The 14,429-nt window shown below is 72.7% G+C and overlaps 3 protein-coding genes and 1 long non-coding RNA gene across 5 annotated transcripts in view; 3 read left to right on the top strand and 1 right to left on the bottom strand.

Moving 5' to 3' along the window:
- Positions 1–483: 483 nt before the first annotated feature.
- On the bottom strand, positions 484–4,230 carry KANK2 (KN motif and ankyrin repeat domains 2). The gene is made up of 6 exons (XM_052798789.1): positions 4,145–4,230; positions 2,849–2,895; positions 1,457–2,563; positions 1,278–1,374; positions 871–950; positions 484–709 (listed from the first exon to the last, which is right to left on the bottom strand). The coding sequence occupies exons 2-6, from the start codon at positions 2,880–2,882 to the stop codon at positions 690–692; spliced, it is 1,338 nt and encodes a 445-aa protein (XP_052654749.1). The 5' UTR covers positions 2,883–2,895; positions 4,145–4,230; the 3' UTR covers positions 484–689.
- Positions 4,231–5,537: 1,307 nt separating this feature from the next.
- Positions 5,538–12,140, top strand: LOC128146876 (far upstream element-binding protein 2-like). The gene is given in 22 exon segments (XM_052798787.1): positions 5,538–5,836; positions 7,072–7,168; positions 7,294–7,332; positions 7,475–7,514; positions 7,598–7,647; positions 7,737–7,808; positions 8,210–8,267; positions 8,363–8,534; positions 8,634–8,732; positions 8,822–8,920; positions 9,028–9,130; positions 9,213–9,313; positions 9,398–9,445; positions 9,447–9,540; positions 9,669–9,829; positions 9,938–10,056; positions 10,134–10,161; positions 10,164–10,224; positions 10,375–10,572; positions 11,070–11,147; positions 11,240–11,400; positions 11,600–12,140. Coding segments are annotated over 22 exon segments (2,103 nt in total). The 5' UTR covers positions 5,538–5,620; the 3' UTR covers positions 11,609–12,140.
- Positions 12,141–12,413: 273 nt separating this feature from the next.
- LOC128146883 (uncharacterized) lies at positions 12,414–13,833 on the top strand. Of its 2 annotated transcripts, XR_008236877.1 has the most exons (4): positions 12,414–12,513; positions 13,414–13,475; positions 13,586–13,632; positions 13,743–13,833. It is a non-coding gene; the product is annotated as an uncharacterized LOC128146883 (long non-coding RNA). The 2 variants fall into 2 exon arrangements; XR_008236876.1 differs by lacking the exon at positions 12,414–12,513 and having other exon boundaries at positions 13,261–13,475.
- Positions 13,834–13,836: 3 nt separating this feature from the next.
- The window catches only part of RFX1 (regulatory factor X1), a 4,478-nt gene continuing 3,885 nt past the window's right edge, over positions 13,837–14,429 (top strand). Inside the window, exon 1 of the mRNA XM_052799745.1 lies at positions 13,837–13,968. Within this exon, the coding sequence (XP_052655705.1) occupies positions 13,837–13,968 (132 nt within the window). The remainder of the gene's footprint in view (positions 13,969–14,429) is intronic.

The following is a 14,429-nucleotide window of genomic DNA, read 5'->3' as shown; positions in this document are numbered from 1 at the left end:
GTATCCGGCTGTGCGCGGATGGACGTGGCTCTGCACAACCCCGTGGGGGTCGCACATGCCCGTATGTGGTTGTGCGTGGCCACGCGTGGTTGTACGTGACCGTACGCGGCCGTCGGCGGTTGTGAACGGCCGGGCGTGCTTGCACGCGGTTGTGCGTGGCCGTACGCGGCTGTACGCCGTGTCCGGCTGCAGCCGTGCGGGTGCCGTGCGCGGCTCCCCGGCTGCCGCCTGTGGTTTTGTTTTTTTTACCAAAACTGTGAAAAAGAACAGAAAACGTGGCCTTCTGCCGCGGGGGCGGGGTCCCCTCGCACGAGGAGGGGGTCCCCTCGCACCCCGCGGTCCCGTGTCTGGACACAGCCAATACACGATATTTATTTCTCACCGTTCTCCCGGCTCCTCCTTCCCCCCCCCGGGACCCCAGCCCTGGGGGACGTGGGGCTGGACGCCTGGGTCCACCCTGGGGCCCCCCCCAAGTCCCCACGCGCCGTGGGTCGCGGTGGTCGGAGGCGGCTTTATTGGGGGGGGACAGAACACGGAGAGGGGGGAACACGGAGGGGAGAGAACGAAGCGAGGGGCTAACGAGGGTCCGGCTGCAGGGCGGTGTCACGCGGCGTCATACGACATCACGCGGCGTCGCACGACGTCACGGGGAGACGCGGCGTCACGGCAGGGTCCCGGCGGGTCGAGGGCTAGCGGGGCCTGGGGGCGGCTGCGGGGGCTGCCGTGGGGGGGGGGGGGGGTGTGAGGGGGTGCGTGCCTCCCACACGCGTGTGCGGGGGGGGTCCGTGCCTCCCACACGCGTGTGCGGGGATCCCCGTGCGTCACCCAGGTGGGGGGGTGCCCGTGGGCTGCCAGGCGGGTGCCCCTTACCCGGGTTGGGGGGGTCCCGTGGGGGGGGCCCCTCCACGGCCTCGTGGTACTCGCTCTCGTCCGAGGAGCTGGAGCCCGGCCTGGGGGGGGGATGCTCGAGGGGACCCCGGTGTCCTGGCACCCATCGCCCCCCCCATCGCCCCCCCCGTTACCCCCACAAGTGCCCCAGGACCCCTCCCAGCTCCCCCCAGCGCCAAATGCCCCAGGACCCCCCAACTGCCTCAGCACCCCCCGGCACCCCAGGACCCCTCCTGACCCCCCCCATCACCCCAGTAACCCCAGGACCCCCCAGTTGCCCTCCCACCCCCCATCACACCCCCCTAAATGCCCCCGGACCCCCCAGCCCCCCCCCCACCCCTGCCCACCCCCAATTCCCCCCACCCCCAGTTGCCCCCCCCAGCCCCAACCTGCCGCTGCCCCCCCCGCGGGGGCGGCCGTGCCCTTCATCCCTTTCCTCCTCCTCCTCCTCCTCCTCCTGCTGCTCCTCGTCCCCCGGCTGCGGCTCTGCGGGACACGGGGGGGGTGAGCAGGGCCTGCCCCCCCCGCCCCCCCCGGCTCCCCCCCCCCCCCCCAGCCCCCCACTCACGGCGCTGGGCCAGGCGGGCCCGGGCCTCCCGCAGCTCCCCCAGCGCCCGCCGCAGCTGCCGCTCCAGCACCGCCACCCGCCCCGGCAGCCCCCCGGCACCCCCCGGCACCCCCGAGCCCTCCGTGCCCACCCCCACCGACCGCCGGCCCCGCGGCCCCGCGGTCGCAATGGGGACGGGGACGGTGGTGCCGGAGCCGGTGGCGATGCCGGAGCCGATGCCGGAGGTGGACATGGGGACGGTGGTGCCGGTGATGGAGCCGAAGTTGCTGGCGTTGCCGGAGCTGATGCCGGAGCTGATGCCGGAGCCGGTGGAGCCAGAGGCGATGTTGGTGCTGATGCTGGCGTTGGCAATGGGGACGGCGGTGCCAGAGCAGCTGCCGGTGTCGGTGCTGGAGCCGACGCTGCTGCTGGTACCGTTGCTGGAGCCGATGCCGGAGCTGATGCTGGTGCCGGTGACGGAGCCGATGACGCTAGAGCCGGCGCCGCTGCTGGTGCCGGTGCCGGTGCCATCGTCGGAGCCAACGTCGGTGCCGACGCCGATGCCGGAGCCGTCGTCGCCGAAGCCGCCGGGGTCCCCGTTGCCGTCGACGGAGCCGCCGCACCCGCACCCGCACCCGCACCGGCAGCCGCCGTCACGGCGGAGCCGGTCAAGGAGCTGCCGCTTCTCCTCCTGCAGCCGCTCCAGGCGCCGGCGCAACGCCGGCAGCGCCCGGACCTGCTCCTCCAGCTCCCGCAGCCGCCCCAGCGCCGCCGCCATCTGCTCCCGCACCAGCCGCAGCGGCGCGGCTCCCGGCGAGCCCACCGTCGCCGGGACCCCCGCCGCCGGCGAGACCCTCGCCGGCACCCCCTCCTCCTCCAGGCGCCGCCGGGCCCCCCGCAGCGTCCGTTCCACCCGGGGGTCCGGGGCCGCCGGGGGGCCGAGGGTCTCGGCGGAGGCGGCCCAGGAAGCGCGGTGAGGCCGGCGGCCCACCGGCACGCGCCGCAGCGTCAGCCCCTTCTCGATGGCCTCCACGTAGCCCAGGAAGCCCAGGTCCAGCCGGTAGCCGTAGGCCGTCTCCAGCGAGTACGGCGCGTCCCCCGCCCCGGGGGGGGGCCCCGACCGGCGCCCTGCGGTAACACCGCACCGCCCTGGCACCCGCCGCGGGACGGGGGCACCCGGGGACCCCTCCCCATCCCACTTCGGGACCCCCAAGCGCCACCAGACCCGGAGGGCTGGGGCGGCGAGACCTCCTCCCCACCCCAGCCGGGACCCGGGCACCCGGCACCCCCAGCCAGGGACACCCCCCCTTCCCAGCCCGCCCAGCATCGAGGGGTGCCGGACCCCCAGCCCTCCCCCCCCGGGACTCCCCCCCCCATCCCACCAGGGACCCCCCCCGGCCCCCGGGTCCTCACCTGGGAAGGCTTCGGCACGCAGGACCTGCGCCATGGCACCCCCGAACCTAAGGAGGGGGGACGGAATCAGCGTTGGGGACCCACACGTCTGCGGGGGGGGGGATCCAGGCGTCCGGGGGGGGAACCCAGGCGTCCGGTTTCCCAGCCTGCCCCGCTCCCGCCCCCAGTCCGTGCTGGGAGAGGACCCAGGCGTCCGGGCTGCCGGCCAAGCGCCGCCTGGGGAGGGGGCTGGGGCCCCCCCGGGGTCTTCCAGGGCAGCGCTTACCCCCCACCCCCGCTGCCCAGCGACCCAGGAGTCTGGGGGACCCCCCCTCACCCCCCCCACACCCTGACAGCCCCCCGGGACCCCCCACCCACCACGTGCCGCCATCAGATTTTCCACCCGGGGCGACGGACGGGGACGGGGATGGGGACGGGGATGGGGATGGGCCCCCCCCCAGTTCCCCTTTTTTCGGGTGGGGGGGGAGTCCCGTGGCCGGGGGACCTCCACCCATCCTGCTCCCGTGGCAACGGGGCCGCCCTGATGCCGGGGTCCCCCGGACCCCCCCAGTTCTCAGCAGACAGGGCCATGGGGGGCAGCTGGGGGGTCCCGGGGCTGGGCAATGGGGCTGTGGGGCAAGGGGGGGGCCGGCCCGGGTGCCTGGGCTCCCCCGGACGCCCGGGTTCCCCCTCCGGCGCCTCCTCGGCCCCAGATGGAAGCAATTAGGCGGCGATGGCGGCTCCGGCTCCTTCGGCTCCTTGGGCTCCGCCGCCCCCAGGCCCCACGGCGCAGGGCGGGACGGGCCCTCGCCCCACGGCAGCCCCACGGCCCCCCCCCGTCCCCGGCCCCCCACATCCCCACGGAACCCCCCCCCCCCGTCCCTGTCACCCCACATCTCCACCGCCCCACGGCCCCCCTCGTCCCCACCACCCCACATCTCTGTTGCCCCACGGCCCCCCCCCGTCCCGGTCACCCCACACCTCCATCACCCCCCGGCCCCCCCTCGTCCCCGTCACCCCACATCCCCATCACCCCCCCCCCCCACGCTACCCCCCGTCCCCTGTCCCCCTCACCCTCGGGGTCAGTACTGGGGGGGCCGGGCCGGCCTGTCCCCCCCCGGTTGGTGACAAGCAGCTGCCGCTGGGACCCCCCCGGACCCCGGGACCCCCCCCCGGGGCCACTGGGACCCCCCAAACCCGCCCCGTTCCCCGCCCCCCGGGACCCCCCCCGAATCCCTGAGACCCCCCCACCCCCCCCGGACCCCCGGCTCCCCTCCAAGCCCCCCCCACCCCCCCCCGGTTCCGCCGCTCCGGTACCTCCTGCTCGGCTCCCGCTCCCGCTCCCGGCCACGCCCCGCGCAGACCACGCCCCCTTCGGCCACGCCCTGCCCACGCCTCGCCTGGCTCCGCCCCCTCGGAGCCCGCGGGGCGGTCGCAGCCGGGGGAGGGGCGGAGGGGGGGGGGGGAAACGGGGGGTCCCGGGGGGGGGAACGGGGGCGTGGGGGGGTCGCGGGGGTCCTCCCCTCCCCCAAGTGGGGGCTTCCCTCGCCCCCCCCCCCCGGCCCGGCCCCCCGGGTGCCCCAATTGCCCCCCCGGGCCCTGGCGACCCCCCGACCCCCCCCCGGGGCTGAGGCGGGAGCTGGGGGGAGGGGTCGCCCCCCCCCCCCGTTACCCCAAGCCCCAAAACTGTGGGTTTTCACCCCAATCGGGAGGCTGGGGGGGGGGCAGGGGTCACGGTGTGGGGGGGAGAGGTCGTGACCTCCAGTTGGGGGGGGCGTCAGGGGTCAGAGGTCAGAACGGGGCACGACCCTGCCCCCTCTCCGCCGGGCGTCGCCTCCTCACACGCGATTGGCCGAGAGCGCTGCCAGTCACGGCCGGAGCCTGATGGCGTCGCGGCTGATTGGCTGCCGTTTCCCTCCTAAATCGCCGCGCGAAGCTGAATGGGCGCCTGCCGCGCATCCCTCCTCCTCATTGGCCCACAAGGCTGTCAATCACGCCCCTCCCCGCCCGCGTTCCCGGGCGCGGCGCGGCGCTGGCAGCCGATTGGTCCCTGGCCCATCGATCACCGGGGGTCCGCCCACAGGGAGCAGGGCGCCCTGTGATTGGCCCGGCCGGCTCTAGCCGTGGCGTGGCCCCGCCCGTCGCCACGCACCAATCCGGTCGCGCGCTTGCGGCTGCCGATTGATTCTCGCGCCTGTCATTCCAAAGAAGCTCCGCCCCATCCGGCGCCCGCCAATGGCCGGCTGTCGTGCGGCTCCCCGCCCTCCCATTGGCTCCGGTGGCCGTCAGTGAGGCGCCGCCTCCCCCAATAGCTGGCGGGCGGGGGCGGGACAGGAGGTCGCCGCGCGGCGTTGGCCCCGGCGAACGTCAGTCAGGAGCAGCCCGCCCCCTCCCCCCCCCCCCCGCCATCCGCTTCCTCGCCCAATCGCGGCCCGGCGGCCGCCGCGACTGGCCGGCCGCCCCGTCCGTCCCGGCGGTCCCGCCCCCGCCCACCCCCCAATGAGCGCCCGCTCCCGCCGCCGCTCCCGCGCCGATTGGCCCTCCCCGCCGCCACTCACCTCCTCCCGCCGGCCCGCCCGCCCGCCGCCGCGCGCCGGCTCCCTCCCCGCCGCCATTGGCCGGCGGCCGCCGCCGGTCACGGCCTCGCGGCGCGGCGATTGGCGGCGGCCCCGCCGGCTGGGCGGGCCTCCCCCGCCGTGGCCCCGCCCCGCTCCCAGCGTGCCCCGCGCGGTGTGTGGAGAGCGCGGCCTGTTCCCGCGTCGCGCCCTCGCCGCCGCCGCCGCCGCCGCCGCCATGTCGGAGTACAGCCCCGCCGGGCCGCCGCCCGCCCCAGGGCCGCCCGGGGGGGCCCCCGCCGCCGCCGCCTCCGCCGGGGGACCGCCGCCTCCGGGCGGTGCGGGCGCGGGGGGGGCCGCGGGCGGCGGGCCGGGCCCGGGCGGCGCGGGGGGGGGCCCGCCCGGCGGCATCCGCAAGGACGCCTTCGCCGACGCCGTGCAACGGGCCCGGCAGGTGAGGGGCCCGGCGGGGGGGGAGGCACCGGGAGGCGCCGGGGTCCCCCTGCCCCCGCCGCGGCGCCGCGGCCCCTCCCCCGCCGTGCCGGGCCCCTCCCCCACCCTCCCGGTAAGGCCCCGCCCCCCCGGGGGCGCGCGGGGTGTCCCCCCTCCCCCCCCCCCCGTTCCCGCGCTCTCACCTTGCCCGGGGGGGGGCTGCGGGGAGGAGGGGGGGGGGGGCTGGGGGTCCCGGGAACGAGCGAGGAGGGGGGGGAGGGGTCCCGGGGTCGCGGGAGCCGGTTCAGGCGGTGGAAGAGCCGCCCCGCGGGCGCCGTGATTAGCGGTAATTAGCGGGAACGGGACCGGGACCGGGACGGTCGGAGCCCCGGGGGGAGGGGACGGGGAGCGGGGGCCGGTGTCCCCCCGCCGGAGCCCCGGCCCGGGACCAGGAGGAGGCGGCGGGGGATGCTCAGCGAGGCGGGGGGGGGGGAGCTGGGGGCTTTTGGGGCGCTCGCCCCCCCGCCCCCCTTCCCCGGGCACCCCGAATCGCGGCGGGAGGGGGGGGGGGGCTGGGGGAGGCGTGACTGCGCCCGGGGGGGTCGCTCCCCTCGGTGGTACCCCCGGTGGTACCCCCGGTTTGCAGAGAGGAGGGGGCTCCAGCCATGGCGTGGGGCTTACGGGACAGGACGGGGGTCTGTTCTTGGGCTGTGGGGCCGTTTTGGGGGCTCCTGCTGCAGCGTGGGGGTGTTTTTGAGGGGCCGCTGCCGTGGTGAGGGGCTCAGGGGCAGGTCTGGGGGGGCTCCCACTGCGGTGGGGGGCTTACAGAGAGATTTGGGGGGGCTCCCGCTATGGCGTGGGGCTCAAGGATGAGGTTTCGGGGGGGCTCCCCCTGTGCCGAGGGGCTCATGAGGAGGTTTGAGAGGGCTCCTGCTGTGTGAGGGGTCAGGGGGTGGTTTTGGGGGTTCCCACCGTGGTGTGGGGCCCACGGAGAAATTTATGGGGGCCCCCTATGACAGCACGGGGCTCACAGGGAGAATTTGGGGGCCCCCCATCGCAGCGTGGTATCCATAGGAAGGTTTTGGGGGGCCCCCTGTGCGGGGGTTGGGGGCTCCCGCCGTGGTGTGGGGCCCGTGGGGAGGGTCTGGGGGGCCCCTGCGCTGGTGTGGGGCTGGTGGGGGGGGTTGGGGGCTCCCTCTCTCCCCGGGGGGGCCGTTTTTCGGGGTGACCGCTGGGCGCCGACCGTTCCCTTTGCAGATAGCGGCGAAAATCGGGGGGGATGCAGCGACGACGGTGAACAACAACACCCCCGATTTCGGCTTCGGGGGGCAGAAGCGGCAGCTGGAGGATGGCGGTAAGGGGGGGGGGGGCACGAGACGGGACACCCTCAAAACGGGGCGGGGACACACCCCCTAAGGCAGGCAGCCCTGTTTCAGGGGGCGGTCGGGGGCCACCTAACGGTGCTTTTCCCCCCCCCAGACCAGCCAGAGAGCAAGAAGCTGGCGGCACAGGGGGACTGTGAGTACAGCTGGCGGCTTTGGGGGGGGCTGCGGCCCCCCGGGAGGTTTGGGGGGGGGCTGGAAGGGGGGGTACGGGGGACCCCCTGGCTGGGGGAGGCCAGCAGCCCTGTATCCTCACGGGGGTTTGGTTCCCTCCGCAGCGCTCCCGACCCAGCTGGGACCCATCCACCCCCCGCCCAGGTGAGATGGGGGGGTCCGGGGGGGGTGCTGGGGGGCGGTTAGGGGGTCGCGGGGTGCCTGACCCCCCACCCATCTTTCCACAGGTCAACAGTGACAGAGGAGTACCGTGTCCCTGACGGCATGGTGGGACTCAGTGAGTGCGGGGGGGCTCTGGGGGTGCCGGGGGGGGCTCTGGGGGGACCAGCGCGGCCCCCTCCCACACGGTGCCTCCCCCCCCCACAGTCATCGGCCGCGGCGGGGAGCAGATCAATAAGATCCAGCAGGACTCGGGCTGCAAAGTACAGATCTCCCCAGGTAAGGGGGGGCCCCGGGATCCCCCAATTCCCCGGGGGGGGCCCTGGGATCCTCCTCAGCTCCTGGGAGGGGATCCCCCGTATTCCCCCTCCTGCCCCATGGGGGGTCCCTAGCACCCCCTTTCCCTGGGGGGTCCCCAATCATCTTCTTCCCTGTGGGGGGTGAGGGGCCTCCTGGTCCCCCTTTTTGGGGAGGGGGCAGTCCTAATCCTCCCTTTCCCTAATTTGGGGGTGCCCCAGCCCCCCGTTTCCCCCCTTCGAGAGGACTCCAACCCCTCCCTTCCCCCAACTGCGGGGCTCAGGGGGTCCCCCTAAGCCCCCTCTTCCCCAACTGTGGGGCAGGGGGGGGCTGCACCACCCCCCCGTGCCCCCCTCTCCCACCGTGCCCCCCCCTCCCCACAGACAGCGGCGGGTTGCCGGAGCGCAGCGTCTCCCTGACGGGATCCCCCGAGGCCGTGCAGTGAGTAGGGGGTCGTCCCCGTGTCCCCCCCCCAACCCCAAACCGCCCATGTGTGTGTCCCCAAACACCCACCTGTGCCCCCCCCACCCCTCCAGGAAAGCGAAGCTGATGCTGGACGACATCGTCTCGCGGGGGCGGGGGGGGCCCCCGGGCCAGTTCCACGACAACGCTAACGGCCAGAACGGGACAGTGCAGGAGATCATGATCCCCGCCGGAAAAGCCGGCCTTGTCATCGGCAAGGGCGGCGAGACCATCAAGCAGCTCCAGGTAAGCCCAGACCACCCCCCCAAAAATAAACCCACCCCCCCCACCGGGTGTATTTTGGCGCGGGGGGGGCGGTTCCCCCAGCTCACCCTCCCGCCACAGGAGCGAGCCGGGGTGAAGATGATCCTGATCCAAGACGGTTCCCAAAACACCAATGTTGACAAACCCCTGCGGATAATCGGGGATCCCTACAAAGTCCAGGTGAGACCCCTCTGCTCCCCAAAAAACGCCCACGCCCCCCAAAATCCACCCCCCCGCCCCAAAAACACCCCCTGCTCTGTGCCTTGCAGCAAGCCTGCGAGATGGTGATGGACATCCTGCGCGAGCGCGACCAGGGCGGCTTCGGCGACCGCAACGAATACGGTTCCCGCATCGGTGGTGGCATCGACGTGAGTCCTGGGGGGGGGGCCGCAGCCAATTTGGGGGGGTCCCGACACCCTCTTTGGCCCCCCTCCCTCAGCCCTGTCTCACCCCCTACCCCCCCCCTCCCCTCCAGGTGCCGGTTCCCCGGCACTCGGTCGGCGTCGTCATCGGCCGCAGCGGGGAGATGATTAAGAAAATCCAGAACGACGCAGGGGTGCGGATACAGTTCAAACAAGGTGAGGAGCTGCGCCCCCCCAGCCCCCAGGGACGTTTGGGGGGGTCCCCGCGCTCCTTAACACCCTGCACCCCCTTTTCCAGACGACGGGACGGGCCCCGAGAAGATCGCCCACATCATGGGCCCCCCCGAGCGCTGCGAGCACGCTGCCCGCATCATCAACGACCTCCTCCAGAGCCTGCGGGTAGGGGGGGGGCGGCCCGGGGCGCCCCGAAACGGGGGCGACCGTCCTCCCCCCCCCACCCTGACGCCTCCCTTCCCCCCGCAGAGCGGCCCCCCGGGACCCCCGGGGCCGGGGATGCCCCCGGGGGGGCGGGGGGCGCGGGAGGGGCCAGGGCAGTTGGGGCCCCCCCGGGGGCGAGATGACCTTCTCCATCCCCACCCACAAGTGCGGGCTGGTCATCGGCAGAGGTGAGCGCAGCCCCCTCCCCAAAGTAAAATTAAAAATCCAAAGAAGCCCCCGAACCCCTTCCCCCGACCTTTGTAGCTCCCCGCCGTGTGCCCCCCCCCCGCTGCCCCCTGTCCCCCCCCCACCGCAGGCGGGGAGAACGTCAAAGCCATCAACCAGCAGACGGGGGCCTTCGTGGAGATCTCCCGCCAGCTGCCCCCCAACGGGGACCCCAATTTCAAACTCTTCATCATCCGCGGCTCCCCCCAACAGATCGACCACGCCAAGCAGCTCATCGAGGAGAAGATCGAGGTGGGGAAAGCGGCTGGGGGGGGGGGGGCACCCCAAAACTTACACGTGCCCCTTCCTTGGCTGTGCTGACCCCCCCCCCCCCCCTTTTTTTTCCTTCTCTTTCCACAGGGTCCGCTCTGCCCCGTTGGGCCGGGGCCGGGGCCGGGGGGGCCGCCGGGACCCGCCGGCCCCATGGGACCCTTTAACCCGGGACCCTTCAACCAGGGGCCCCCCGGAGCCCCCCCGCAGTGAGTAATGAGGGTTTGCGGGGGTGTGGGGGGGCTCCCCCCCTCTCGGCAGCCCCCTCACTCCCCCTCTCCCGCAGCCCCGGAGGCCCCCCCCCCACATCAGTACCCCCCCCCAGGGCTGGGGCAACACCTACCCCCAGTGGCAGCCGCCGGCCCCCCACGACCCCAGTGAGTACCGAGACCCCCCGCCTCGCTTCGTGGTGGTGGTGGGGGGGTCCTGCAGGCCCCCCCCCACCCCCACCCCACCTTGTCTCTCTGAAGGATCCCCCCACCACCACCTCACCCTTTTTTTTTTTTTTTTTTTGGGGCCCCCCCCAGGCAAAGCGGCGGCGGCGGCGGACCCCAACGCCGCCTGGGCCGCCTACTACTCGCACTACTACCAGCAGCCGCCGGGGCCGGTGCCGGGGCAGCCCCCCGCCCCCACCGCCCCCCCCGTCCAGGGGGAGCCCCCCCAGCCCCCCCCCACCGGCCAGTCCGACTACACCAAGGCCTGGGAGGAGTACTATAAGAAAATAGGTGAGTGCGCCCTAAAAATAAAGGTGGCGGAGGGGAGCCTCCTCTGGGACCCCCCTAAACTGCCTTACAGGAGGGACCTGGGCCCCCCCCCAGACTGGCTGTAGGGACACTGAGCCCCATGGGGGGGGGGGGGCGATGATGACACCCCAAAGCACCCACAGGGACCCCAAGCCACGCACAGTGGGGGGGGTCCTGAGCCACCTCGACCCCCCCCACCCCATCCTGGGGAGCCCTGAACTGCCTGGGGGGGGCCCCCAAACCACTCTGGAGGGGGGCCTGAAACCCTGGGGAGCCCCCAAACTGCACCCCAGGACCCTGACAGCCCCCCCCAGGACCCCTGAACCCCCCCCCCCAAACCACACCGGCACCACCGAATTCCTTGGGAGGCCCCCTGAACCACACTGTGGAGCCCCCAGAATGCCTTGGGGGGGGTCCTAGGGCCCCCTCCAGCAGTACTGGGGGGGGTGTCTGACCCTGCTGTGCCACCCCCCCCCCAGGCCAGCAGCCCCAGCAGCCCGGGGCCCCCCCGCAGCAGGACTACACGAAAGCCTGGGAGGAATATTACAAGAAACAAGGTGAGGCCCCCCCCCACTTAGGGGGAGATCGAGGGGACAACCCCGTGTGTGTGTCCCCCACCCCTCACAAACCCCCCCTTACCCCCCCACAGCAGCCCAGGTGGCCACGGGGGGTGGTCCCGGGGCCCCCCCCGGCCCCCAGCCCGACTACAGCGCGGCCTGGGCCGAGTACTACCGGCAGCAGGCGGCCTACTACGGACAGACCCCGGGGCCGCCGGGCCCGCGCCCCCCCCCCACGCAGCAGGGACAGCAGGTACGGACCCCCCCGCGCCCCCGGGGGGGGTCAGGGTGGGGGTATCCCCCTCCCTGAGTCCCCCAACTCCCTGGCGGGGGGGGGGGGCGGGCAGCGTTGCTCTCTTTGTGCCCCCCAACCCCCCCACCTCCATGCAGGGGGGGGGGTCAGTGCTGCCCCCCACCCACCCCCCTGTCTTTTTCTTCTCCCCCCCCCCCAGGCTCAGTGAACCGAATGTGAACCCCCCCGTCTGTGACCCCCCTTTTGTTTTTGGCGAGCGGCCGCGGCCGGCCGGGGCGAGCGGCCCCCCCCCCCCTTCCCTCCTCTTCCTCCTCCTCAGACCCCCCCCTCACCCCGGGGTGGGGTGGGGGGGGCTTCAAACCCCCCCCCCCTCCTCTTCCCACCCCCTCAGCCGCTCGGAGAAACCACCCAAATCGCCCCAAAAACTCCTCGGAATCGTCGCCGGAGCCCCCGGCCCCCGCTCGTAGGTAGAGTTGAACATTCCTCGGAGCCGCCGGAGCCGGGGGGTGTCGTGTCCCCCCCCCGTCCCCCCCCCCCCGACCCCCGGGGCCTTTCCCTGCCCCCCCCCCCACCCCGGCCGCTCCCCCGCCGTGTCCGTTCCAGAGGAGATCGACAAAACAAAAAAAAAATACAAAAAAAACCAACAACAACAAAAAAAAAACCACCAACGACAATTGTACGCTCAGTTTTTACTTTTTACCGCTTGTTTTTAACTTCACAAATAAATGAGAACAAAACTCCCCCCGGCTCGATCTCTCCCTGCTCCCCTCTCCCCACTGTTTTGGGTTCAGATGAGGGGATTTTGGGGCCTTTCAAGAAAGCGGCGGTTTGGGGGGAAGCCAGGCGGTTGGGGCCCAGTCAGGGTTTGGGGAGATTAAAGGGGGTTTTGGGGTCTCTCCCCACCCTCCCCCGGAGGGGCCGGGCTCCCCCCCACGGGCTCTTTGGGGTAAAAAAAAAGGGTTTTGGGGGTGGGGGCAGGCCGCCGCCGTTGCTATGGCGACGCTTCCGCGGGGCGGGGCGTTGCTTCCGGCGGCGTGAGGGAACTTCCGGTCCTGCGCAGTGCGGCGGCGGAGGGCGCCGGGAGCGGGCGGAGGCGGTGGCAGCGCATGCGCGGTGGGGCCTGGGGGGGGGCTCCGGGGGGGGCCTGGGGGTCTTTGTGGGGCCCTGGGGGGGGGACCTGGGCCCTGGGGGTCCCTGTCGGAGTCTGGGGGGGCGCCTGGGGGCCCTTAGAGGGTCCTTAGAGGGCCCTGGGGTTGCTCCTGGGGGTCCCTGTAGGGTCCCGGGGGGGGCTTCTGGGGCCTGGGGGTTTCTGTAGGGCCCTGGGGCTGCTCCTGGGGGCCCCTGTAGGGGTCTGGGGGGGTCCCTAAGGCCCCGGGGGGTGCTCCTGGGGCCTGGGGGTCTCTGTAAGGCCCTGGGGGTGCTCTTGGGGGTCCCTGTAGGGGTCTGGGAGTCCCTATAGGGGTCTGGGGGGGACTCCTGGGGGTCCTTATAGGGGTGGGGTGCTTCTGGGGCCTGGAGGTCCTTATAGGGCCCTGGGGGCGTCCCTGTAGGTCCCGGGCGGGCTCCTGGGGGCCTTAAAGAGGTTCCTGGTGCCATGGGGAGGTTTTTTGGGGGACCTGGAGTCTCTGGGGGGGTGCCAGGGGCGGGGGGGGTGCAGATAAGGGCCTTACAGGAGTTGATGTCCTTTGGGGGGTGCTGTGGAGGGATGTATGGACCCTATAGGGATCTCTGGGGCTGCAGAGAGGGGGTCTGGAGGCCCTGGGGGGGTCTCCAGGGGCCAGGGGGCCTATAGAAGGCTCTGGGGGGGTGGGGGTGTCCTGGGGGCCCTTAAGGGGTGTCTGGTCCCATGGGGAGGCTGTGGGGGGGACCGCGGGGGCAAAAGGGCCCCGTAGGATGCTATGAAAGGACATATGGGGCAACAGGGGGGTCTGTAGGGGCTGTGGGGGCGTTCCCAGGTTGGGGGGGCTCTAGGGCAGGGCAGGACCTTCATCCCCCACCCCCACCGCTCTCCAGGACCCCCCTGAGCCTCATCTGGAGCACCCGTGTCCCCCCACACCACAGGGATGGCTTCGCTGGTGAGTGTGGGGGGGTCACCCACAAAGACCCCCCCCCCCCGTGACACCCCATGGGACCCACGGGATCCCCCCCAGGACCCCCCAGCACCTACCCTCCACTCTCCCCACAGGGCACCAGCAGCCAGATGGTCACTGAGTACGTGGTCCGGGTGCCCAAGTGAGTCTGGGGGGGCCGGGGGGAGCTCGGGGGGGGTTGGGGGTTGTCGGGGGTTTGGGGGGGCTCGGGGGGGGGAGCAGGGGGTGCCGGTGACAGTCTCTGTCCCACAGGAACACCACCAAGAAGTACAACATCATGGCCTTCAACGCCGCTGACAAGGTCAACTTCGCCACCTGGCACCAGGTGACGCGGGGACGGGGGGACATGGGGACAGCGCTGGGGGGTCACTGGGGACGGGAGGCAGAGGGGGATGAAGGCTGGCAGGGCTTGGGGACAGCGGGATTCAAGGGTGACAACCTGGGGGGCGGGGACAGCAGGGATTTGGGGCTGGGGACGGTGGGATTTGGGGATGGCGGGATGTGGTGGGATTTGGGGCTGGGGGGTTTTGGTGATAGGGGGATTTGGGGACGGCAGGATTTGGGGCTGGGGGGTTTTGGGGACGGTGGGATTTGGGGATGGTGGGATTTGGGGCTGGGGGATTTGGGGATGGTGGGATTTGGGGCTGGGGGATTTGGGGATGACGGGATTTGGAGCTGGGGGTTTTGGGGATGACGGATTTGGAGCTGGGGGTTTTGGGGGTGGTGGGATTTGGGGCTGGGGGTTTTGGGGATGGTGGGATTTGGGGCTGGGGGGTTTTGGTGATAGGGTGATTTGAGGACGACGGGATTTGGGGGTGGGGGATTTGGGGACGACAGGATTTGGGGCTGGGGGGTTTTGGGGATGGTGGGATATGGCGGGATTTGGGGCTGGGGAGTTTGGGGACAGTGGGATTTGGGGATGGTGGGATGTGGCGGGAT

This window comes from Harpia harpyja, chromosome 10 (assembly GCF_026419915.1).
Source record: "Harpia harpyja isolate bHarHar1 chromosome 10, bHarHar1 primary haplotype, whole genome shotgun sequence".
Taxonomy (NCBI): Eukaryota; Metazoa; Chordata; class Aves; order Accipitriformes; family Accipitridae; genus Harpia; species Harpia harpyja.
The sequence above is the reverse complement of the archived record's forward strand: the minus strand, read 5'-3'. Positions and strand labels throughout refer to the sequence as shown.

What these genes read in the sequence shown, in the direction of transcription:
- KANK2 (XM_052798789.1), bottom strand. Translation starts at nt 2,882, where the DNA reads ATGGCGCAGGTCCTGCGTGCCGAAGCCTTCCCAG. An exon ending in GGCCCGCCTGGCCCAGCGCC is followed by an intron (nt 1,375 to 1,456) that starts GTGAGTGGGGGG and finishes CGTGTCCCGCAG; the next exon opens with AGCCGCAGCCGGGGGACGAG. An exon ending in ACGGGACCCCCCCAACCCGG is followed by an intron (nt 710 to 870) that starts GTAAGGGGCACC and finishes CAGCCCCCGCAG; the next exon opens with CCGCCCCCAGGCCCCGCTAG.